The following is a 25214-nucleotide window of genomic DNA, read 5'->3' as shown; positions in this document are numbered from 1 at the left end:
GAGACAGGATAGTCGTTTCCCCCTGTTTCTAGTTTTTGTGCTGAGCTAATCAGATGTTGGCTATACTGTAGCTTTATGTTTAAGGTGCAAATATAAAAGTTCTCATCAACTCTCTGGAAGAAAAGCAAATATGTTGTTTCACTATTGCTTTAAAGTGATTCAAGTCTCCTGCAACTGATTATCCATTAGCACCTTTGCCAGGACACAGGGAGGACCTGCTGGCTCATCAAACACAGCTCTGAATAACCCAGACCCCACCCATCCCACAGCGCAACTCTAGAATTATAAAACTTCCCCCTACACACATACCACTCTTTTTCTGTAGCAGTATCTGGGGCAAGAGGGTCTGCCAGCATCTTATCCTTCTGTTGTTCTGTTAGCAGATGATCTGGTTTTTGACATTTTCATCTACATCCAAAGTTCCCTGAGCTTTGATAACCACATTCTCTGTCTACTCGCAAACAATTTGAAATATGGAGCGCGGAAGCTCAAATGTATATTGTAGAATGTATAACAAGAATGTAGGGGGGACATTTATCCTGTAGGATAACAGAGATGGATGGCCCTTTTTACCAATGCCTGGGTGCGAATAAGCGAGACATTTCTGTTTGTTTTGAGTTGTTATGAAAGGGCCTGTTTGTTTGGCTATGCCTGCTGTTGCCAAGGAAACCCACATTCCCCTGAGTACAGTTCATGTTAATTGTTTTATTCGTCCCACTCTCCTCCTCTTGCTTCGGACACAATCAAGCAAGTGTCGACAGCCTCGCATGTTTGAATCCTCTATCCTCATGTCCCTCTGTCTTTCTCTGTCTGTCTCTGTTCCTCCTTAATATGTTCCCATCTCTGTGCCTCTCAGTCTCTTGTTTGGATCCTCTCTTCCATCCTGCAGCCCTTCTCTCGCTCGTCCCTAGAGGCCATGAAACAGCTGTTTAGCAGAATGAGATAGCGTCAGACACGAAGTTATTTTCTGTGAAATCTTGGGGGGTTTAAAGCTCAAGACAAAGCCAAAAAGAAAAAATACTGTTGGCAAGCAAATTTGATATATAACTTTAAATGCCTCATAAAGAGAGATGGTAAACTCAGCTGCAGTGAAGGAAACTTCAACTCTTGATGCTCAGTAAATTCCCAGAGTTGTTTGGTGATGAGGTTTTACTGTTTGGAGTATTTACTGGTAGAAATCCAACAATAACAGTCTGAATTGCAGTAACATCAACACAGCGATGCATGTGAATAGTTTCCTTTTGGTTCAGTTTCTGTGGTCCCTCTTCGTATAAACTAAGCATCATGGTCACATACTCGTCAAAGTTGACAGTGCCTTGCTGGGTAATAAAAAAATAGTTATTGCTCCCTAATATTACATTTGCATAACATGTTTTAATGTTGGAGGCTGCATTGATAACAATCACATGTACATTGACTTGCATTTGTTCTTCTCTGTCTATTTTGGTTACTGACAAGGCAGCTGGATTCTTGTGATATCACAAGATCTGTCCTCCTGCTGGCGGTTATGGTTGTGGTTCAGGCGCGTGTTGCGCGACACAGAGACAACTGTTTGTTTAAAACAGATAATTTTTTAATTAAAAGAAGAGCAAACAGCAGCACTGAATGCCTTTCTAGATGTAAATTATATATATATATATATATATATATATATATATATGTTGTATCTTTTCCCTATACTTGCTTGTGTGATAGACAGATGGTTCATTCAATCATCTGACATTTTTTTTTTTTTTAATGGCTGCACTTTTCAAAACAGTTTCCAATGACAGCTTCACAGATTTTCCTGTGTGACAAACCATCTTGCGTATCAGGTTAGTCGTTTGCTGCTGCTTTGCCTTGCTTCTAGTAAAAGGTTCTCAATTCAGAATTCAGTGCAATACATGGCAGAAAACAGATAGTGGAGTATTGTTTACCCGGGCAGAAAATGAAATTTCTCTCCATTTGTGTGTTTTAATCCCACCTTCTATTTGCTGTATCTCTATTGCTGACCGGCTGATGCATGTGACTCCCTGTGTGTTTTCCCCACTGGCTCACTAATGGCACCACTTTGCACTGCGCCCATATTGCTGATACAGCTGAGAACTCCATCTCCTTAACCCACCCTATGGTTAGCACTGTTCGCTCTGTAAACCCTGTTGCTGTTGTTAGCACTATTAGCTGTTATCCTTTGGTCCAGCTTCAGCCAAGTTGAGAGTATGTGGAGGATCCCATGCTCTTTATTTCAAATTGTGCAGTACAGCACACTGTGATATCACACTTGGGTTTGTTCAACCAGTGCAACAAAGCACATTTAACGACCAAACCATTAGCAAAAGAGTGGTGAAGGAATGAGTCTTAAAGGTCTCCTATCATGCTATTTTTAGGCATATATTATGGGTTTCAAATCTATAAAAATCTATAAAAAACATGTCTATGATGTGTTTTGCTCAAAATACCAAACAGATTATGCATTTTAGAAATCCCTCATATCCCTCTGTTTAGCCCTGTTAGAGAAACGCTGATTCAGGGTCCTTAGCTTGAAAAGAAAATCCGCATCAAGGATTATTTCTGAAACAGTATGGAGCTCAAATGCTTTTTCTTGCTGGTTTACCACAAGGTGAATTTCTTTTTGTATTTCCTGCTGTTTTACACATACTCTCTCCAGTACTGCGTTAGCTCTGAGTGTTAGCATGCTAGCTAATGTAAACAAAGACCATATTACGTCCAAAACAGTCTGGCATTGTTTCTGATAGCAACTTGATAGTGCTGTGGGTCCGCATTGCCGATATTACGTCATATCGGCAGCAAAACTGGATCAGCTCCGTTGTACCCCCATTTTTAGAGATTTGGGTACGGAGGAAAAGAGAGAGGGTGTTATTTTCTGACACTTTGTGAGTCTCCTTACACACCGGGGACACATATCTATGTATAAAAGACATCAAAAAGTGCATTTTGCATAATAGGTCCCCTTTAAATCCCGAAAATGACTTCCTGTTCCCTTGTCTCGAAGTTAACAGTTTTCTGAACGTGCTTGTAGTTAGATGTTTGCAATAAGGTATGTGGTCAACACAAGCTGAAGAGATGTTCACGTTTTGTTCAATTACATAAAATACGTAGGTGAATACCCCACTCGAAAATGTCCAAAGCTTCTACGTGTCATAAAAACGGCTGGTGCTAACAAGTGACAATTAAATGGTATATCATGAACGTGTGCCTGCCACAGAGCTTAATTTTCTGCAGTATACCGAAACCCAATGGACAATCCCATTGCCTTTTAACGAGGGGGCCTTTGCGATCCTAACTAACTGTGTTCCACCAACAAAAATATGTCATTAATGAACCACTCATGCTTTATGTGGTCTGATGTGCAAGAGAATTCAAACTTTTGACCATAGAGGGCAGCGAAGGATTTTAGTAAGTATGTTTGGTCATAAAATAGAGGAAGCAAAAGACAAAGGGTGTGAATCACGATGTGGAACAGCACACAATACACCACTTGACTTCGCATGTGATACTCTGGTGCTTTGGAAAATGACTCACATTCTTGTTTAAGATATGGGAAATATTTATGACAGCTGAGAGGAGTTGTGTTTTTATAACAAAAGTTTTCTTGAATACAATCTGATGTGATTTGGTCAATTTAGAATCGCATGTAGGCTTATCATTCAAAGGGAAATTCCTTTTATTACAAATAACTCTGGTGTGGTATTTACTCATCAAGAGTATTGTGAATTCTGATCATTTGTGCAATTCTTTTATCTGACATCATAGATACAAAGGGAATGATTCTAGGACCAGCTTGTTCTTGTTCTTTTGTAATCGTTTTATTCCCTTACCACTTGCTGTCTTCGGCAAAAGCCTGCTCTTCGAATTCCGTTTCTTGTTTTAGTTTTAGTTTGAGTTTCTTCTTGCCTTCTTTGAAAGCAGGCTGTGATTCTTTGTGTATTTGTAAAGTCCATCAATGCACTTTATGTGATTTTAGTTTACACAAACAAATGTGAAATTATGTGGTGAGGGCAAAAACTGTCTTTAACTTTGTTTGTCTTTGTCCTATATCATTTTCAATAGTCAGAATAGTCATGTTTTTAACAGGATCTCTACGACTACTAACTGTTCCAGATGTCTGTCCGACATATTGATATAACCACAGATAAACCAAATGGACATTTGTCACAGTTTAGCTAAATAACGTGATCAAATATAGTTCAAAACAAAACACTGAATCCAGTCAGACACTGGGATATTTATTGTCATACTGTTAACATTTATTTCAAAGAATATCAGCAACATGCTTTTTAAATTCAACGGTGCAGTCTGCCAACGGTCGCTCTGATTCAAACAAATAGTTCACTCCCATTTGGTTCCAAGTTGAGTCACTGTGAGCATCCACCCATCCCTAAGAGAGCAACCACACACTGAGGAAAGTGACAGTCCCCCATCCACAAAGAAACCCCAGATAATAGGAATTCCTGTGAATCCAATCCAACTTTAAACCCTGCGTGGCTGTAATCCAGAGATTGTCTCATTCTCGGAGCAAAAGGTATTTATCTTCCAGTCTTCATCAGTTAAGTGATTGAGAGAAATTCCCACAGTCAACCCACATGTGGAGATAATAACTTGCTCAGCACAGAAATTCAAGATGTGTACTTTTGAGAGAGCAGCAAGTGGTTCAGTCTGTGGTATAATGTCAGAAGAAAGTTGAGCAACATGTGCTGCTGCTCAGGGGGAACTGTACTCATCTCTGATCCTCACAGAGCTGCATGGACGGAGCAAGTTGAATTTGTGGGACTCAGATAACCCAAAACATTAACAATGTTATTCAGCTGCAGGTTTCCTGTTATGCTGATGGTGGTGAACATGATCTCATTATTTCTATCTCTCAGTTGATCCTCTCTGTATTTCTGCCGATAACACAGCTCAGAGGTTAAACTCTTCCAGCCAGGCGGAGGTGGTCTATCAGGTTTAAACATGGAGTCTAGCGGTAAGATCACTTCTGACCATAATAAGCCCCCAGCAGACCACTATCATCCCCCTAAGAAAATGTGATGATACAATTGTCCCAATTTCTCTTGTCCAGATACAATTATCTCCCTTATGCCGCAGGGGAGTACTGTGTGGGTTAGGAGTGTGGGATGATAATGATGAGGGTTGGGATTTGTGAGTCACTTCTGAAATGGATCATTCAGTGCTGACATTTGTTTCCAAACTTTGTATGTCGATGACACTTTTCTTTTCTTTTAAAAAAAATGTGTTTTTCTAAAATGATTAATACTCTAAGAACATTAGCAGACACAGACTTTAGCTCAGTTAGAAAAAGCTGCCCTTTTATTCATATAAGGCCAGTCTTTTGGCGTGGTTGTGTCAAAAAGTTAACCTGTTTTTAACTGTGGCTGGAGCGTGCTCATGCATCAGCCAATCACACTTTACTTGAGCTAAATGCTAACCTCAGCATGCCATCATGTAAATGCTGCTAAAATGCCGATGGCCACCTGTAATGCATAACATATACTCTTTGGTTAACTTGTTGGCCTGTTAATGTTTTATATTTGCTCTAAATACAAAGAACAGCTGAGGCTTGTAGGCATGTCTTTACTTTTACTTTTTATATGTTTATAGTATATATAAACCGAATGATTGGACTAAAGTCAGAGGATCACCAAAGTTGTTACAATTAATCCTCAAAAGTCAGGGCAATTCATACAGTATAATGGCGGACCACAGTGGCATATGCCATCAGAGCATAGATAAACAAAAGCTTTACACTGAAATACGTCAGCAGTTTTGTCTCATTTAGTTGTAAATAAAGTCAGATTCATTTCGTTTTTTTCACACTGGAGTTGTCTTTTTACCAAAATTGTTACAGGTAACGCCCGGTTTTCCCCAAACTCAGTAGGCCTATGGTTGTGCCTAATGCTTTTTTGATGTGTTTTGTTTGAGAAGAAGGGCTTTCACACGTTTTGTGTGCCTGGAAGGCTTTAATAATTTGTCTCGTGAATCAGAACATGATAATGGCCATTTTCAGTTTAAACTCAATTAACTCAGCTGGTGTTTGTCAGCCATAAAGCTGCAACACTCGTTACAGTCTTCTGAGTTCACACCAAACTAATTCTCCACAGACATCATTTCACCTCTCTTGCTCCCACAAAACAACTGTTGCCATAGTAACCCCGTAATCAAGGCATAATAGCCAAGCAGCAGGAAACGTGGAGTGTTCCGGGTTAATGAGAGCTTCCGTGTGGGAAGGGGTGTGTTTACAGCAGGGGGGAGACCTCTGCTGAGTCAGACAAGGGGGTTTCCGTGTTTTTATGACGGTGGGAATATTGTCCCAGTGTGCCATGCTATTTCCTTTTTTCCTGTTTGGACTCTGTATAGTCTCCATAGTCTATTCAATAGACTATGGAGATATAGACTCGAAGTGTGTCACAAGATTGTTGAATTATTTTAAGTATCAAGTTCCCCTTTTGTCATAGGCACAGCAATTGCTGTCAGGCTTCTATCTTAGGCTCCCTTCAACAATGATAATTTAAAATATATCAATTTAAAAAAAAGCAAGGAAAATTATGAAAATATAGTTTGATATGGTAAAATATAGTGAAAGACTTCAACATAATTTAATTCATATTGTTTTTTTTATATAATCCATATTTTCACTTTCACTAGTTCAATAAACTACATAACCTAGTTTGAAAGTGTATTCTCTTGTTTTCAAATTGACCTCTCAGTTTCCTTTCTGGTTCTTGAGAATTTCTGATTAAGTGTAACTTCAGTGACCGAAAGGAAACCCCCCTGGGACGACGTAGTGACTGCGTGTCAGACTTGTGTCGCCCCCTTGATAAATGAGACCAGCTGCAAGGGCTCATCTCTCCACCAGGTGGAGCAGTGTTGGAAGCTTTCACAGGAACTCATTTCAAATATGATGCAAACAGCTGCTTAGAGGTGCTTCTTGTTGTTTCTATAGGGTTAGGTTTAGTTTTTTTTTGCTAGGGTTCTTGTACTATGATCCAACTTATTCCACGTGGATCGCTCCCTGTCTAATTCTGAATCTGAATTTTTTTTGGCTACCAGTAGGAAGCAAATCTATTAAGTTGATATTGCAAAAGTGTTAACAGCCAACATCATTTTATTACCAAAAGCATCATTTGGCAGTGCGTTTAGCCATCTCAAAAATATAAAGGCCTCAGTATTTAAGCAAAGTTTGAACATCCTGACGTCAGATCGGACATTCAGACAATGCTTGCAAATCTCCACAATCCAAGATTCTTTTTTCTTTCTTTACTCAATGCCCAAAATGTCCTCGCAACACACACACACACACACACACACACACACACACACACACACACACACGCACGCACGCACGCACGCACGCACGCACGCACGCACGCACGCACGCACACACACACACACACACACACACACACACACACACACACACACACACACACACACACACACACACACACACACACACACACACACTGGATCAAACTATAGTCTCTTAAGGCACCTCCCTGTGTTATCTGCCAAACTGTTGCATACAACGTTTTTCTCCAGCGTGTACTGCCAGACTGACCTAAAGCTGCACTGGGACATGTTCTTTCATAACATCAGGAGACACTCTATGTCTCAGTTATTAAAAGATCACGAACAAGTGCATAGGGATCGGACAGAATGATCTGAAATTGATCAACAAGTGATGACAGGACCGGCCTGCATTCCATTCACTGTTAATGACTCAAATTGTGAGTACATGTGTATCTACCAAAGATATTAGTAAATATAATGTACTGTTTTGCAGAAGGCTGTGCCAGCCTCTGCCAGTTACAAGCTAACACATTGACTCAATTATGGGAAATAGAGAAGATATCTTTCCAAACCTGTAGTGTAAGGCAATTTGACACTTAATTCATGACAGTTAACACACTCCAGTTGGCTTATTCACTACTGGCTGTAAAGCCTGTTTTTCTCTTTCTTCCCGTCTGATGTTGGAGTGATGTTAATATGTCTTTGTATGTTCTGTTGAAAAGTAGTTTAGTTTATGACTGGCTTATTATGGGGAATTATAAATAAGGGACTTAGGATGACTATACGGCAGCAATATGTTTTTCGTTCTCCCCCTCTCTGTTTTTCTACATCCCACACTCACTCTGTTTCTTCCCATGTCAACACGCTGTGATCTGACTGAGTGACCCTGCGAGCATAGTTTGACCATAAACAGGCATGGGAAAGGGCCCAATTCCAGGAACTCACAAACATAACATACAGATGCTCATATGTATACAATCACGAAGAAACACAACAGAAAGATGGGACATATCTTAGATTGAAGTACAGTTTTAAATGCAAAATTAGATTTGTTCTGGAAATGAAAAAGCGAAATGTGGAAATAAAAGAAATAAATTAAAGTCTGATAGGCAGTTTGTCTAAATTGCAACTGGCGGCATAAGGTGCCACCTGATTTTGTGTGTGCGTGTGTGCGGTGTGCATTATGTTCATACAGTATGTAAGACATGCTGTTATGTGCTCGAGGGAGCAGGTGTGGTTGAATCTGGGGTTTGGCCTGTACTGGTCTCATGGCAGGAAACAGCTGTTGGTTCTCTAATCAATAACAGATCTTGTTTTCATCATCATTAATTATTTCAAATAGCTTTGAGTCATTTTGATTTATTGTCAGGGAGAAAAGTTTGATTGCAACTGTCTCATTGCTTCTCAATCAGTTTTTAAACATCCTGACGGAGGGAGGTTTCATCACTAAACAGCCGTGATCCATTTAGTTATAGCTCTAACAGCTATGGCAGTGGTGTCAAAGTCAATTTCATCGCGGGCCACATTAGCATTGCACTCAAAGGGCCGGTTGTAACTTTAAGACTATATAAATATACATTATATAAATATATAAAATAATTTAAATAATGTATTATATTATATTATTGGCTCTGCATTATTATCGGATAGGGTATAACTTCATAAATAACTACGTCTGAAAGCAGAAGTCTAGGGCAAATAATTGAAAGCAAATATTCAACAATTACATCAAAACTTTTGAACGAACATCCATAACATTCATCTGTTTGCAACTTATATATATCAATATTCCAATTACTTGTATATTGACTATTATAGCTAATGCAGGAACTGGAATGGTTGTTAAGTTGTCAATTAAAAACTTTAACACAAAATTGAAAAAAAAACGATCCTTCATTCCAGACAGAGGTAGACAAAAGCATAACTTTGTGTCATTCAAAGTTAGCGAATGTCCATTGTGCGGGCAGATTTAGTCCGCTGCAGTTAGCTAGATCATTCTTTTAGCTTCATACTCTATTCTTACAAATGATTAAGTTTGCAGGTGACTCATAGTAAAGGAACATTTACAGTGGGGTTTATGGATATGCTCTTAATGATTTGGCCTTCAAAGACTTCTTCAAGATCACCATTCACATAACTGTATCTTTAACTTGCACTTTCTCCCACTTTGTTTGCCAGCTACTCGCTAACTTTGCTGTTTGGTGCCATACAAGCAGCGTTCAGTAGGTTCATCAAGGCTTTTTTGCAGAAAACAGGGGAAAAGGTTAATTAGAGCCGTGAGAGTGAACCCAAAAAATTCTGTCAAAACCCAAAACCTGCAGAAGAATTATAATAGGGTTTTTTGCTTTGAGCAGCAGCTCTCAAACGCAAATTCATTCGATCCATTGTTGGTATGAAAATGTTGACTAATGCAGCTCTAAAGTATCATATTTTGAACCAGTGCATGACCCAACATTCCGTGTAATGGTGTCCGAAATACATGAATATACAATAACCCTTTTGTCCCCTGCTGATTTAATTTGAATTCTAATCATACTTTATGCATGCCAAGTTTTCTTACTGTGGATAAACACACAGGGTCATTCCCCATTAGTTTCTCCCACAGTGTAAACAACTGATCATGTACTGGTTGTCGTTCAAAGCCACAGCCCGCCTGCTCTCACGATGTGTTTGGTTCAGGGGATTATGCTCTGGTCATTGTGGGATGGCCTGTGGGCAGGGTGGGAACATCTGGATCTGAAACCAAGCTCTGACACTTCCTGTCAAAGAGCCAACATCAATCTGCCTGCCAGCAAAACTCGGATGGATATCCAGTGGATCTGCAATTATTTGGAAACACACAAATGACAGAGGCAGAGGGAAAAGTCAGGGACATAGTGGGAACTCACTATGTTTCACAAGTTTCCTTAATTTTACAGATTTCCTCAAGAGAAAATAAATTCACATTTGAGCCAAATGCATGAGGAAACTTGTTGCTGTTGCAGAGTAATTTGCTCAGCCTCACATAACCCCCTCCATTGGCCATCAGTCATTATGTGCATGACCGTTGGTCTCATGCTGTCTCACAGGGAGAATACTGTACTGTGGACTATACTCCTTTAGGCAGTGCCCTTCACCCCTCTTTTAATGCTTTCCAATGGCATCACTTCAGTGACCTTGATCAATGACAACGATGAGTTAATACACAAATCATTTTGTGATGCAGTCACAAGACAATAATTCCATGTCTTACATCCTCAGTGTGTTATTCAACATTCAAGTCTAAAAACCTTCCAAGAGCAACTAATATGATTAGTGAAAGAGCACAAAGAGCATTTGTTACATTTCAGCCATAGTTGGGGGCTTGTTCATCATTTATAGCAACACTTGAGCACAAGCCCATCACATGCTATTACTAACATGTTCACTCTCCCACAGTTATTCAAGTCCATTTGAGTTTTCAAAGTATTAGGACATACATTATAGGGAAAGTCAAGGGCATATTAAATCACTAATAAAACACACCACAAGACTTTGCAGGAGATGGGAGGGTCAGACATATTTGAGTATTTAACTTTTTTTTTGGGAATATCATACCTGCATTTATTTGTTCAAAACTGCAGTTTGGTACACATTAGGCTCTGACTCTTGTGTGGATTTCGCAATGGATGATCTCTTTAATAACATGGTCTTCTCAAGTACTCCTGTGACGAGAACTAGGGTTGCATCAGAATCTTATCAAAAAGTCAATAGTTAAATGGAAGAACTGAGCGCGGGTTTCTGGGTGGAGCCTGTTCGGAACCACACATCTCTCTTCTGAGATGCAGCATGTACAGGCAGTATACAGTATACACGGCAACACATGCCTTTGTCCATACACACAACCTGTCTGTCAGTCACTAAATTAATCAGCAATAGTGTGTTAATAGTGCACATGTTTGGGTACAAAGGCCTTCAAAAATGCCTCCATGGGCTCATTAAAGGAGTTCTGGCTTCACAGAGAAGTGGGACTACAGCCAGAAAAATATTTTCATGATCTTTCAACACATTTATCATCTTTAGAACCTCTCCACTGCATGAACCCATCCTCCCTGCTACATACCTTATTTCATCCTTAATTTGTTTTGATTACTTCCCTTTCTCTTTCATATTACTTCCCTAAAATGATTAATGGAGGAACACATTCCTGAAGTTTGTTGTGTTTCCCTCCTTCTATCCTCACGGTCCCCACAAATGTGGGGTCCTGTTGGGGCCCTCTTGCTTTTCATCTTTCCCTCTGTAATGTTCTCCTCTGTATGTACTGCAGCATATTCTTCCCTCATCACTTGTCAGGGTTATTTCTAGCACAGCTTCCCTTCCAAGTAATACTGAACAACAGGGACGGATATCACAGACAGTCTCTCTACCCCCTCTGCCAGGGTGCTGCATGCTATAAAGTGAAAGTCTTTCAAATGACAAAAAAACATGTTATTTTAATAGCTGTGTATTGTCTTGACTTTGCCTAAGCAAAACATTTTTAGCGTCAGCAATCTTAATATGATAGCATGTTTCCAAATTACTTTAACGCACTAACTTGTACATTTGTGCAAACTCCTGTTGCAAAAATAGTGATTAGATTCTCCCAACTTGTGTCCAGTTATAGTCTCACGTTTAACAAAACGAAATAAGTAACACAAAAATGTAGTCAATGGGGTCAAATCAGTTTCTTTTATTTAATGCGACATCAAACATTTGTATGTTAAATGTATGAAAATGTTAAGAAGATTGTATTTAATCGCTTCACTCATGCTGGGCTGTTATCGGTCTGAATCCCTGCTAAGAGCAGTTATCTGCAGTCATTAGTTATTTCCTGGTTATAATTTAAAAAACACTAAATATGCAGAAAACAATCAGGATGTTATAGTGACTGACTGCAAGATGATTTGATCACAGCTGCTAGGTGTTATTCTTGTAAATTGGGCTTCTTCTGTTTGAGGCATCAAGAGTCAGGACGTCTTTCTTATCTTAAAGGGGACCTATCATGCAAAATGCACTTTTGTACGTCTTTTATACATGAATATGTGTCCCCGGTGTTCCAGGGAACTCACCAAGTGTCAGAAAACACAACCCTCTCTATTTTCCTCCATACCCAAATCTCTAAAAAAGGGTCTGCAACGGATCTGATAAAAACTGCTCCAGATTTGAACACTGTCCTGACGTCAGGACGGTGGCGCTACGGCTATTGGGCCAACTCCACCAATCAGGAGGAGACAACCACGGCATTGCCATTCGAAAGCGCTGGAGACGCTGTAGTACATATGCCAGGCCTCTAGATGGTGCTGTTGCTCACAGAATCAACCCTTGCAAAAACAGAGCTAACATTTTTCAAATTGAGCGAAATGAGGCATGGCTAAAATGCATGATCTGTTTGGTATTTTGAAAAAAAAAAAGTATAAATATGCCTTATATAGGTATGGTCCTACACTATATTATTCAAATATAGCATGATAGGTCCACTTTAATGCAGTCAAAGTTAGTCCTCAATATTGCAGTGTTACTGATGTGCATTTGAACAACTTGGGGAACATTTTTACTAGCTATTTGTTCAATGATTACAAATCTTTGACCTGAACTGAATACCAAAAAAACAACAACAACCATAGTACACGCATGAACTCCCAAGACTAATGAAGGAGAAGAGAAGGAATAAATCTCACAATAACACACACAATACTGCATACTGCACACCAAAACAGCCAAGTATGCTTCAGCTTCACACTTCACTTATTATTTATCTACCTAATCTAATTAAAAAAAAAATGTTTTAGTAACAGTCACATGATGAGTTACAAGTGTTGAGGTTTGTGAGGTCTTGATGTTCACATGCTGCTGTTCATCAGATCATGAACTGTGAGCCGGAGAGGTAATGAGAGTCTTTCCAGATGTTTGTCTCTCCGCAGTTGGTTGTCCTCCTCTTACACTGGCAGCAGCACTTGTACTCTGCAAGCTTATCTACCAGGAGCCGACCAGCAGACCTGACCACAGGGGGACAGAGGGAAGCAAGGGGAGATGTATCTTTTGGGTAAGTCAGTTATGTGGAACAGTACATCCCAATTAGACAGGTGTTATCGCCATCAGTAGAGAATACATTCAAAATCAACTTTGTCATTGCCTTTCAAAGATATGATGTTGTCAAGCCACTTTAAGTTATGTATGTAAGATAACTTGTCAAAATGCTTCTGTGGTATCTTGTACTGAAACACACCTCAGGAAGCGCCTGTCCTCTTCCTCTCGCTGGTGTTTCAGCTTTGCGTTGCGACTCCACTCGTCCCCCAGTGACTTACTGATGTCTCGCCTCTTCTCAAAGCGATTAATGTGGTCCAATATTAGCCTTCAGAGGAAACATACCAGAGAGAGAGAGTCTACCATAGTTTCCACAGAGCTCCTCATTGTCACACATGTTTTCCCTCTTCCTTTACTCACTCCATTTTGTTGTGTTTGAGAACTTCTCGCTCTTTCTGCAGCTGTTCTTGGTGGTTGTGCAGTTCTTCCTTCTTCCGCTGAGTGGCGGTACTGAAATTGATCCGGAAGTGCTGCCAGTATGTAGAATAACATCACATCATTCTCAATATGTAATAGATAAATGTACACATGAAACCCACAGTAAGATGTATTATAATATTGATAAGAAAACGGTGGTATTGTGTAATTACCCTACTTCTTCGGGACAATTTTGAGGTTGTGTATTTTACTTGAGTATTACCATTTTATACTTTAACCTTTAAATATTTCACAAAGAAAATGTTGCAGTTTTTATTCCACTGAATTTATCTCATATTGTCTTGATTAGGCAAGTTCACATTTAACGTTGTTTAAGCTAACCTAATAAAACATGCACAATTATCTAAACCAGCAGCACCATGAATCCAATAATATAATACAATTCTTTAATATGCTACTTTAACTTAAGTAAAATATCTAAGTAACCTCTCACAAACCGTAAAAAATAAAATAAATGCAGAGACTTTGATATCATTTGGAGCAATCACTGGTTATTTCGGACATCTGCATGATGCAACAACTGCAGATTGAGGTTTGTAGGCACCAATCAGAAACAGATTTAACCTTCTGTGCCCTCTCTCGGCCCTCTGCGTTGCTGGTGGCCGTCTCACAGCGGTTGAACCCGGAGTTGTCAGCCTGGCACTCTGGAGGGTCTGTGCTCTTCCTATCTCTGACCTAAAGGACACAAATGACTAATTTCAGCTGTAACGTTACCATGCAGCGGTCCTCCTGGGTCAGATGTGGCTGGTGGCTGTTCCCCTCTGGCCCACAAGGTCAAACCAAAACCAAGTGAAAATGTTGTTGTTGTTGGCTGACTTTAAAGTACACAACACCTGCTAAACACAAGCATAATGTTGGTTTGCATTCTTATACTGGCTCAGAAGCAGAGATATTTATTTTATTCCATGCATTCTTCTTTCTCGTCAAATCAAACCAAAAAAACAGATCCTGTTTAATGTAATGCTTGCACCGGTGATTTAAACTAAAGGATGGGCAACAGCTTCACTCTCATTATGAAATTCAAGACCATTTATAACCTTTTGTTCATTTCACACAACTCAAATCATTGTTTCTGTCTACTTACCTGGGGTGTTTTGCTGGTATTTGTGCTACTAACTAGGAAAAAAAACATATTTTGCAAATCCGAAAGTCAACTTTGAGAAGTATATTCTTGCCTGAGTGTCCAGGGCCCTTTTGTAAATAGTAGTTCTCTCATGTTTCCGCTGAAGCTGCTGAGCCTTCTGCGAAGTCATCCTAAAATACACACACACACACACACACACACACACACACACACACACACACACACACACACACACACACACACACACACACACACACACACACACACACACACACACACACACACACACACACACACACACACACACACACACACACACACACACACACACACACACGGTTCTTGTAATTTGTGCTGTAGCTGAGCAGACTGTTGACTCACCTGCAGTTGTAAACACATTTAACCAGATGACTCTCTAATTATACCAACAGAGGGTTACTGGAAATGCCAGAGCATTACTGCTGTAACAGACTCACTCCTGGTACAAATGGACCTGATCCAGATGTTCCAGGAGACAACGGTTCTGCTGATCTCGGGCCTCCTGTTGCTGGCGAGTCTCTATCTGACCCTGAAGCTCGTTCATGTAGCGATGCTGCTGGATCCTCGGCGCCGGAGTGAAGGGCCGTGTCGGGAAGACGAATGAAGTCTAAACACAAGCATCCCAGAGTAATAATAAGGTAAAATCTTTGAGATATTTATAAACTTGAATCCTGTGTGCTACAAATATGGTCAGATTAATTCACTAAAATAACTATTAAATCATTCAGAAATGAAGCTGCCTTGATGAAGTTCACAGGAAGTTGACAGTGTCTGTGTCTGTGGTTTACTGTTCACTTTCATATCAGAGCTGCAGTAAAAGGTCAACGACTGATTACTTAACTGTGAAGAGATACAACAGTTGCTCTTCTCCGTTACTTTGTAGTACAAACTAGCTCCTCAACTGTTGGCTGCAGGGGCTGAGTCTCAAGTGTTCAGGTTATACTCACAGGGAAGAGAGGACAGAAATTCTTCTCTTTCTTTTCAGACATTTGCAGGTTGAATGTAGCAACCTGCTTTGCATGCTCACGTTGCTCATTCAGCTTCTCCTGCCAGATGCACACACAAAGACACCCCTTGTATTATCATGTTGACTGAAAGAGAAAAGACATTGAGAGAAGGACATATATTCACCACGGAGGGCAGTAAAATAAAAAGTTGTTTAATTTTGAGTTGTAATATCCCACATGTCCCACACCTCTCCCAGTGCTGTTCTCAGCTCTCTGGCCCCAACCAGTCTGGAACCACCCTTAAATCCTCAGTTGTTAAGATTTGTTTTATTGATGTTTTTACTTTCTCTTGACATAATGGTTTGACTTCAACCTCTGACCATGGAACAAACTGTTTCTATTTCCTCAGTCGGTTGTTTTCTGTACCCTTTCTTAACCGGAACCCAAAAGCAAAACACTTCATGTATGAGTCACATCCAGTAACTCACAGCAGAGAACATGACATGGCATTTTCTCAGGTATTTTTCAAATGATGTCTTAACTGTTACTATTATAGCTGTTGATGTCACCATGCTAAAATGAGCATTTAGCTCAAATTATCTTTTTTACACATTTGTTATGTCATACAAAAAACATGTGAACGCACGCGCGCACACACACACACACACACACACACACACACACACACACACACACACACACACACACACACACACACACACACACACACACACACACACACACACACACACACACACACACACACACGCACACACACCTGTTCTTGGTGCATGTGCTGCCTGTCTCTCTGTTGTTCTTTCAGCAGTAAGAGCTTCTCCTGATCTTTCTCTTCTGCCTGCCGCTGCTCCCTCAGGTACACTGGAACATTTATTTGGGCCCGCTGCATGCACAGGTAGCACAGCTCCTACGATTACAAGACAGTTCTTACAATTAAACACTTGAATCAGTAATGCAAAAAGTGATTTTCCTCTAAGGCTTTTGCTATAAATTATATATTTATGGACATCCCTTCAGCTCCCTGCACTCGGACCTGAGCTCCCATAAAAGCAATAAAGGTTTACATCTGGCATTGTATTGTTGAACTGTGCTTTCTTAGTTATTTTGAATTGAATTTAATTCTCTTTCCCTCCCTTCCCTAAACTGCTTTTCCTGTGCGTGGTCTCAGTGCGTGTTGCACCATAAGCCTGTTGGAACACACACTGGGTTCAAGTGGGGGTTAAACCAAGGCAATATCATACTGAAAGGGTCACATCAAAAAAACATAATTCCCTATAAGTAATAAGTCATTTATTTAGTCTTATTCCAGTGACCAAGAAAGTGAACCCACCTCTTAAATATAAAGGACCTCTATAAAAGCCAAATTACTTACTGAAGACTTCTACATATACATGAGGCCTAACACATACCTGTCCAGCACGAGCGTGTCCAAAGCAGTTACCAGTCACACCAGGGTCCTCCAGTTTGCGAGCGACATCTCGTGGTGTGACGGACACGGTGGGCCTGAGATTGGAAACAGATTATTGACCACTTTGTATGTTTCATCAAAGAGAACGGCTCTCTTTCATGTGCAGATTGGTGTCACTTTATTAGTGTATTATGTTACAATTGTGTGACATTTGAATATTAAAACAGTATTAAATACTTTAGTTGTTCATGGGAACACCATGGACATGTGTTTGAGTTGTAAAGGGGCTCTAACTGTTTCTTAGGATATCATAGCAGAATGAGGATTAGTAATCAAATCAGCTGACACTTGTTGGTCATAAGTCAAAAAGTCAACTTTATTGTCAATCTTCTGTGTGTAATACAGACAGGGAGATCGAAATGCTGTTTCTCACAATCCCGAGGAATAATAATATATATATATATATATATATATATATATATATATATATATATATATATATATATATATATATATATATATATATAGTTATATTTATATATTTTTTTTATTTTAAATGCAGATGAATATATATGTACGGAGAGTTTCTGTGCACTTGCCACAAGAGAAGAAAGGAACAGGGGATTCAATTGAAATTATAGGGAAGATCTTAATATCACTCTGTGCCATGTGTGTTTTGTGTGAGTGTATAAGTGCTGACAGTGCAATTAGGTAATGACAGAAGAGGAATCTGGCCCACAGATAGTTGTGCATCATTGATGGAGCTTGAAGCTGCATAGGTCGGTAACAATATGAGACCACCCCTGAGGTCCCAGCTACCAGAGACTCAACCACCAGCGAACAGCTCTGTGCACTGCAAGCTGAACCTCTCCATAGAGTGTGTGTGTTTTACTTGTCTGTGGCCTCCATGGGGGGTTGTGGATTCAGTTCTTCAGGCAGGCTGACAGCTTTCATCTTGGCAGGCTGCAGTGGCTGATGGGATTTAGATTCTCCCTGTTGGGGAACTTCTGTAGAGACACACAACACTAGTAGTTTCACTTTTTTCTAAGTCATATTGTTCTTCTTATGGCTCTAGATCTATCATCATCAATAAGCTGCATCTCAACCCCTGATGCCCCCTATTAATTCTGTTGAAAGAGAATGGTTTCAGGAAGCCAAACAAACTAAACGCAAAGTAGTTTGAAGTCAATTTGACAGAGCCAGGCTAGCTAACTGTTCCCCTCTCCTTCCGTCTTTGTGCTAAACTACAGGTACAGTAATAGACCATTAACTGTAGTTTATTATCAAACAGATAGTCATCTACCATTTCCTCAAGAAATTAAAGAAGTATTTATTTCCCAAATTACCAAAACTACTCCTCCAAACAGCTAAATAAATGAAGGTTTCCTTTGCAGCAAGTTGATAAAATGCTTGAATTTGAATCAATACTTATTTTAGTGCTATCAAATCCTAAATGATCAGGTTTGTGAAAAAACATCTTTCACCTCCTGCATTTCTTTGGTCTTGAGCTTTGTCAGCAGCCCTTTTCTCTGGCTCAGGAGAGCAGACGGTTGGCATGGTGACGGGGTTGGCAGACTGTGGCATCTGGAGCCTAGACAGGCCACCGGACAGTAAAGAGACACTGCTCCCAGGTCTCTGCAGGGACAAAAGTACAGATAATCTGCATCGATACTAATTCATTATATACAGTATCATTCAAACACTTGCACTTTTTTAAACTCACATTGTCAAAGGCTAACAGCAGCCGACCAGTTCCATCCATGGCATTAATAAAATCTCTGTTGAACTTCATTCTCACCTTTGAATAACATCAGATGAGATTACATTCAACAGAAAAGCAGTAGTTATGTTACCAGAGTACAATATACTGTAATGTGAGGAGGTGAGCCACCTTGTTGTTTCTGAAGGACAAAACTCCAATTCCCTGGAAAGTGAGGAATATGTTTTTTTCAGAGGCCAACAATCTGAAGAGGAGAAGAAGAGTTTCTCTAACGCAGCCCTCCACCATGTCTCGACTGAAAGGAGTCTCTTGTGACACAGCTGCAAAGTTCAGTTGCACCACTGGTAGATGTGTTGCTGTAAGGGACAGACAATTAAAAAACATATAGTCAGAAAATAATCTCATCAGTGCTTTATCAGGGCTGTGTTCATGCAGTTCGATCAGATTTAATTGACAACAACCAAACCACAAACTATCATCTGATTCAAATGTGTCTAAATCCAGATAGGTGTGTGATGTTTGCAATATTTGATATCAGCATCAAAGAAAAATACCTTTTATTCTCCTGATATGTGATTTGATGTACGAAGGGACTTTTTTCTGATTAGTTTGCTGTGAAATATGAAGCCATTTGTAATTCTCACCTGCAGCCAGTGGCCTGGTCTGCTTTAAACCAAGAGACTGGACTAGTTTGCCAGCCAGGAGGAAGATGGGTCTTTGGATCATTGTGAACTTGTTCCCTATGTCCAACTTCTGCTGAGAGAAGGTGAAGGTGCCAAGTCCTGCCAGGTGAACTCCCTGTTACAATGGATTTAACAATCAATGAGACATATGATGGATGGATAGATAGATAGATAGATAGATAGATAGATAGATAGATAGATAGATAGATAGATAGATAGATAGATAGATAGATAGATAAGATAGATAGATAGATAGATAGATAGATAGATAGATAGATAGATAGATAGATAGATAGATAGATAGATAGATATAGATAGATAGATAGATAGATAGATAGATAGATAGATAGATAGATAGATAGATAGATAGATAGATAGATAGATAGATAGATAGATAGATAGATAGATAGATAGATAGATAGATAGATAGATAGATAGATAGATAGATAGAAGATAGATAGATAGATAGATAGATAGATAGATAGATAGATAGATAGATAGATAGATAGATAGATAGATAGATAGATAGATAGATAGATAGATAGATAGATAGATAGATAGATAGACAGACAGACAGACAGACAGACAGACAGACAGACAGATAGATAGATAGATAGACAGATAGACAGATAGATAAATAGAGGCTAACCTTCTGTAAGGCCATATGACGTTCAATGTAGGCGGAAACATCACCCCAAATACAGTTAATATCTGAAGAAAAAAGACATTAGCCTATATTTGGTGATATTGCAATGGAGACGCATGCACACTTTATTAGCAGTTGTGTGGAGAATATAAACATTATGAACATTTTAATAGTAAACATAAATAAAGTCTACGTATTTTCCAACCTTTTTCAGAGTGCTGGGAGAGAGTAGATAAAGTCCGTCCGTCCATTTCTGACACCAGCCGAAGTATGTCAGTCATATCTCTGAAATCTTTGTAATCCTCACAGGACAATGAGTGTTAAAAACGTTCCTCTAAGAAGTGTCATCTGCCTGCTTGGCTGCTACTGCCAAATACCAAGACAAGACTTGAGAGCCGCGCTCACCGTAGCAATGCCCCCCCACAGCAATGCCCCCCCCGCAGGGCATGCACCTGTCCTGGTCAGAGAGCCGTCTGTGCGACGGACAACACACTACAACAAAGGAGGTGTCAATGAGTTCAGGTTTCCTCGTAGTTTTGTCGGACACCTGGAAGCTAAGTGCAAATGGCGGACATTAGTATTTATTTCTCTAAACAAGTACAAAACACAAATCCTAGGTTATTTAAAAAAACGTTAATAAGAGGAATAAAATACATGCTGACTTAACTGTAAAACTGACAGATGTCACATTACATGTTACTTGTTAGACGCTTTTATCCAAAGCGACTTACATACTCAATACTGTGGGCAATCCCCACAGGAGCAATTTGGGGTGAAGTGTCTTGCCCAGGGACACAACAACATGCTGACTGTAGTGGGGTTTGAACCTGTGCTCCCTTGATCCGAACACCAACGCTCTACCCACTGCGCCACACGCCTCCTGTCACGATCTGCTATTGACCAAATATTAGTTAATATTATTATATATCCTTTATTTAACCAGGTAAAAAGACTCATTGAGATTAAAATCTCTTTTTCAAGAGTGACCTGGCCAAGAAGGGCAGCATGAACAAAGTTACAACAGATAAAACACAGACAAGACAGGCAGACAAATACAGCTGTAAAACACAAATAAAATGGCACATTAGCCAGTCAATATGCGAAATAAAACAAACTATTAAAAATCTTTAAAAACTGGCAAAATTTAAAACGATTTTAAGATATACTGTACGAGCACTCACATCTACCAATGGTGTCATGTTCTCTGTCCTCTGAATTCCCCCATAGTGATTAAATCTGAGAGTTTCAGCTCCTTCTGTACATTGTTCCAAGCTGTGGGGGCAGCATATTTAAAAGCTGTTTTACCCAGTTTTGTTCTCACTGTAGGAACCAGCATCTGAATAAAATCTTGGGAGCGCAGGCCATATAGACTTTCTCTTTGACACATATATGTGCAAATGTAGGAGGGAACCAACCCAAGCAGAGATTTATAAATAAAACCCAACCAATGGGAATGTCTGCGAGCAGACAAAGACGGCCAATTAGCAGCAGCATATAAAGTGCAATGGTGTACTCGATATCCACATCCAGTAATAAATCGTAAGGCGCAATGGTACACAGTATCCAAGCTCTTTAGGCACTGGTCGGAGGCATTCATGTATAGCAAATCACCATAATCTAATACTGGTAAAAACGTTGCAGATATCAAATGTTTCCTTGTCTGAAAAGAGAAACAGGATTTATTTCTGTCAAAGAAACCTAATTTTATTTTTAGCTTTGAAACAACATTTTCCGTGTGTAACTTGAAAGACAAGTTCTGTTCAATAAGAAATCCCAGATATTTGTAAGTAGTGACCCTCTCAATGTCAGTCCCTTGAGCAGTACAAATCTTGGGTAGAATAGATGGTAACTTTTTGCCATTCGAAAATATCATCACTTTGGATTTTTCGGCATTTAATACCAACTTTAGTTGATATAAATGGGTTTGTATGACATCAAAGGCAGACTGGAGGAAATCTAGACTTTGCTCTATAGAAGCGGAGGAACAATAAATAACAGTATCATCTGCATAAAAATGGTAAGAAGCATTTGCTAAATTATTACATAAGTTATGTACATATATGGTAAAAAGAATCGGTCCTAATATGGAACCTTGTGGCACACCCTTTGCTATCGGGAGGAAGGAAGAAGAGGACCCAGAATATTGGACGCATTGGGTTCTCGCTGATAAATAATTTTAAAACCAACCTACAGTATGCCTAGATAAGCCGATACTGTGAAGTCTTTCCGCCAGGATGGTATGATCAACTGTGTCAAACGCCTTTGACAAATCAATAAATAGAGCTGCACAATACTTTTTACCGTCCAATGCCTCAATTATGTTGTTCACCACTTTAATAGCAGCAGTTGTTGTGCTGTGTTGTTTTCTAAAACCGGATTGGTGCTCTGACAAAATATCATTTGTGTCCAAGAATAATTTAAGTTGTTCACTAAGAAGCTTTTCAAGGACCTTCATAATTTTGAAATTGGCCTATAATTATTAACAGATGAGGGATCCCCTCCTTTCAGTAAAGGAAGAACATATGCAGATTTCCATATGTTAGGAATCTCATTGTTGGAAAGAGATATATTAAAAAGATAAGTAAGCGGCTCAGCTATAAAGTCTGCAGCTAATTTAAGAAAATGAGGAGGAAGTTTGTCCGGACCTGCCGATTTGTGTGGATCCAGATTCTGCAATGCTTTATGGACCTCTATCGCCTCGATAAAAGTGAAATTGAATGGCTGAGCCACGGGATGGGATGGAGGTGGTGAGGAATCAACGTTCTGTCCAGGGTCAGAATGTAAGGACTCAAACAAAGAACCAGAAGAAATAAAATGTTCATTAAAGCAGTTGAGAATGGCCGATTTGTCAGTGAGAGTTTGCGAGTCTGTAACAATGCAGGCTGGTAATTCATTTTTAGTTTCTGTTCCAAATGAGTTTTTTATTACCTTCCAGAATTTCTTTGGATCATTTAAGTTACTAGTAGTATTTGAAATGTAGTATTCAGATTTAGCCTTTTTAACTAGGAAGGTGAAACGATTTCGGAGCGGTCTAAAAACAATCCAATCCACTTGGGATTTCGATTTTCTGGCCCTTGACCAGGCAATATCCCTTTCCTTTAGAATGCTGGCCAGTTGAGGACTAAACCAGGGATTTTTTAGCCCTTTCACCCTAAATTTGCGGAAAGGAGCATGTTTGTTTATAATTCTAGTAAAAGCCTCATGAAAATAATCCCATGCCAGTTCAACATCACTACTGAGAGAGATCTTGTTCCAATCAAAATCCCACAGGTCATGAAAAAATGCTTGCTCGCAGAAATGTTTAAAATCACGTTTAAAAACTATTTGTGGTCTTGTTTTTTTAAGCTTAGCTTGCCTGATTGTAGCTATAGCGCAATGGTCACTCATATAATTTGCAAAAATACCAATATCCAAAAACTTATGAGGCGCATTTGTTAAAAATAAGTCCATAAGAGACGATTTATCTTGTTGTTTAAGATTAGGACGAGTTGGGCTATTGATAAATTGCGTAAGATTAAAAGAGTCACAGGTTGATTTAAAACTATCGGAGACAGAGGACAACCAGTCCCAATTAAAGTCTCCAGCAATTAAAATCTCATTAAAATCCAAGCAAGATAACTGATGACTCAGTGATGATAAAGCCTCAATGCTTGCTGAAGGGGGTCTATAGCACCCTACAACAGTGATAAAATGACCCTTAAGAAGTTCCAATTTCAGCGCAAGTAGTTCAAATTGTCTGCTAAGAGACACAGATGATTGGATGGTAGCATGACATTTTGTTTTTACATAAATTGCGACACCACCACCTTTTCTGGGACGGTCACAACGAAACACATTGTAACCCTTAATTGCAATGTCTTTGTCCGTGATAGATTTATTTAGCCAAGTTTCAGACAAAACAAGAACATCAGAATCAGAGGATTTTGCCCAGATTTTCATGTGGTCCATTTTAGGAAGTAGACTTCTGACATTTATGTGGATGATACCAAGACCCGACCTTGCTTTAAAATCATCAGGGGTACTCAGACAATTCAAATCTGGTCCAGGGTTTGGATGAACATTTCCTGATATTAGGAGCAGGATAACAATGAAACATTTCCTTTTCACCCAAGTTTTTGTTTGCATAGATTCATTATATAGGCCTATTACTCTCTTTCCACCATAGGAATATGAGTTCATTGAAAACAACCAGTTATAAGGACTAAAAAGACGAATAAGACAAGGTAGATTCATGAGATCCTTGGAGATTAGAATGATCCAATTTACAGAGCTCTTAAACAAAGTAGAATCCCAGTTTGTGTCTTTACTAGGGAAGACATGATGAGGCACATTTTGGTCTCCACACCCTTCACGCACCTCATATGGATGGAGAATAGTCAATAGGAGAAAAATAGGTATTAGGAGAAACATGCTGGGTGACATGTGTCAGGGGGTAGAGAAGGCCTGCTGAAGAAATCCGAAAATCAGCACAGGAAACCCGTCCGCGTTTTCCGTCCTGCCAAAGTTGAGAGATGCCAGATCAGCGAGGTGAGAATCCGGTCCGGACTTTCAATCCTCCCGAGAACGAAGATGACGTTGTTTGACGTCTCATGTAAACAGGAACACAAGCCCAGTCATGCTATGCTTTAGCTCAACGAACCCAGTCCACCAAAGTCCAAAATCAAGCGCAACACAGGTGGCGTTTCAGCTCCGGGAAGTGAGCACAGGCTCCGCTGTCCAAGCGGATAGAGTGATCCCAGTCCTCCAAGAACGGCAGTAATGTTTAGCCGCAACGTTATACAACAACGCTCGCCCTGGTTGTACTGTCCAAAACAGCTCACAGATATTGGCCGGTGTTTTACAAAGATAACAGATATCACCTAG

General features: G+C 39.7%; 1 protein-coding gene across 1 annotated transcript; it reads right to left on the bottom strand.

The window, feature by feature from the left end:
- Positions 1-12716: 12716 nt before the first annotated feature.
- LOC117471719 (coiled-coil domain-containing protein 81-like) lies at positions 12717-20642 on the bottom strand. The gene is made up of 16 exons (XM_034116915.1): positions 20557-20642; positions 20355-20416; positions 19667-19820; positions 19194-19378; positions 19026-19100; positions 18787-18937; positions 18195-18309; positions 17304-17397; positions 16655-16801; positions 15877-15975; positions 15367-15536; positions 14982-15060; positions 14371-14481; positions 13729-13838; positions 13511-13636; positions 12717-13280 (listed from the first exon to the last, which is right to left on the bottom strand). Exons 1-16 carry the CDS (start codon positions 20630-20632, stop codon positions 13142-13144), a joined length of 1893 nt encoding a protein of 630 aa, XP_033972806.1. The 5' UTR covers positions 20633-20642; the 3' UTR covers positions 12717-13141.
- Positions 20643-25214: the final 4572 nt, after the last annotated feature.

Source organism: Trematomus bernacchii, unplaced genomic scaffold (genome assembly GCF_902827165.1).
Source record: "Trematomus bernacchii unplaced genomic scaffold, fTreBer1.1, whole genome shotgun sequence".
Taxonomy (NCBI): domain Eukaryota; kingdom Metazoa; phylum Chordata; class Actinopteri; order Perciformes; family Nototheniidae; genus Trematomus; species Trematomus bernacchii.
Note: the sequence above shows the minus strand (reverse complement) of the source record. Positions and strands in the feature narration are given on the sequence as shown.

What these genes read in the sequence shown, in the direction of transcription:
- LOC117471719 (XM_034116915.1), bottom strand. Translation starts at nt 20,632, where the DNA reads ATGACTGACATACTTCGGCTGGTGTCAGAAATGGACGGACGGACTTTA. An exon ending in CCCATGGAGGCCACAGACAA is followed by an intron (nt 17,398 to 18,194) that starts GTAAAACACACA and finishes TTCCAATCTCAG; the next exon opens with GCCCACCGTGTCCGTCACAC. An exon ending in AGCACATGCACCAAGAACAG is followed by an intron (nt 15,976 to 16,654) that starts GTGTGTGTGCGT and finishes TGCATCTGGCAG; the next exon opens with GAGAAGCTGAATGAGCAACG.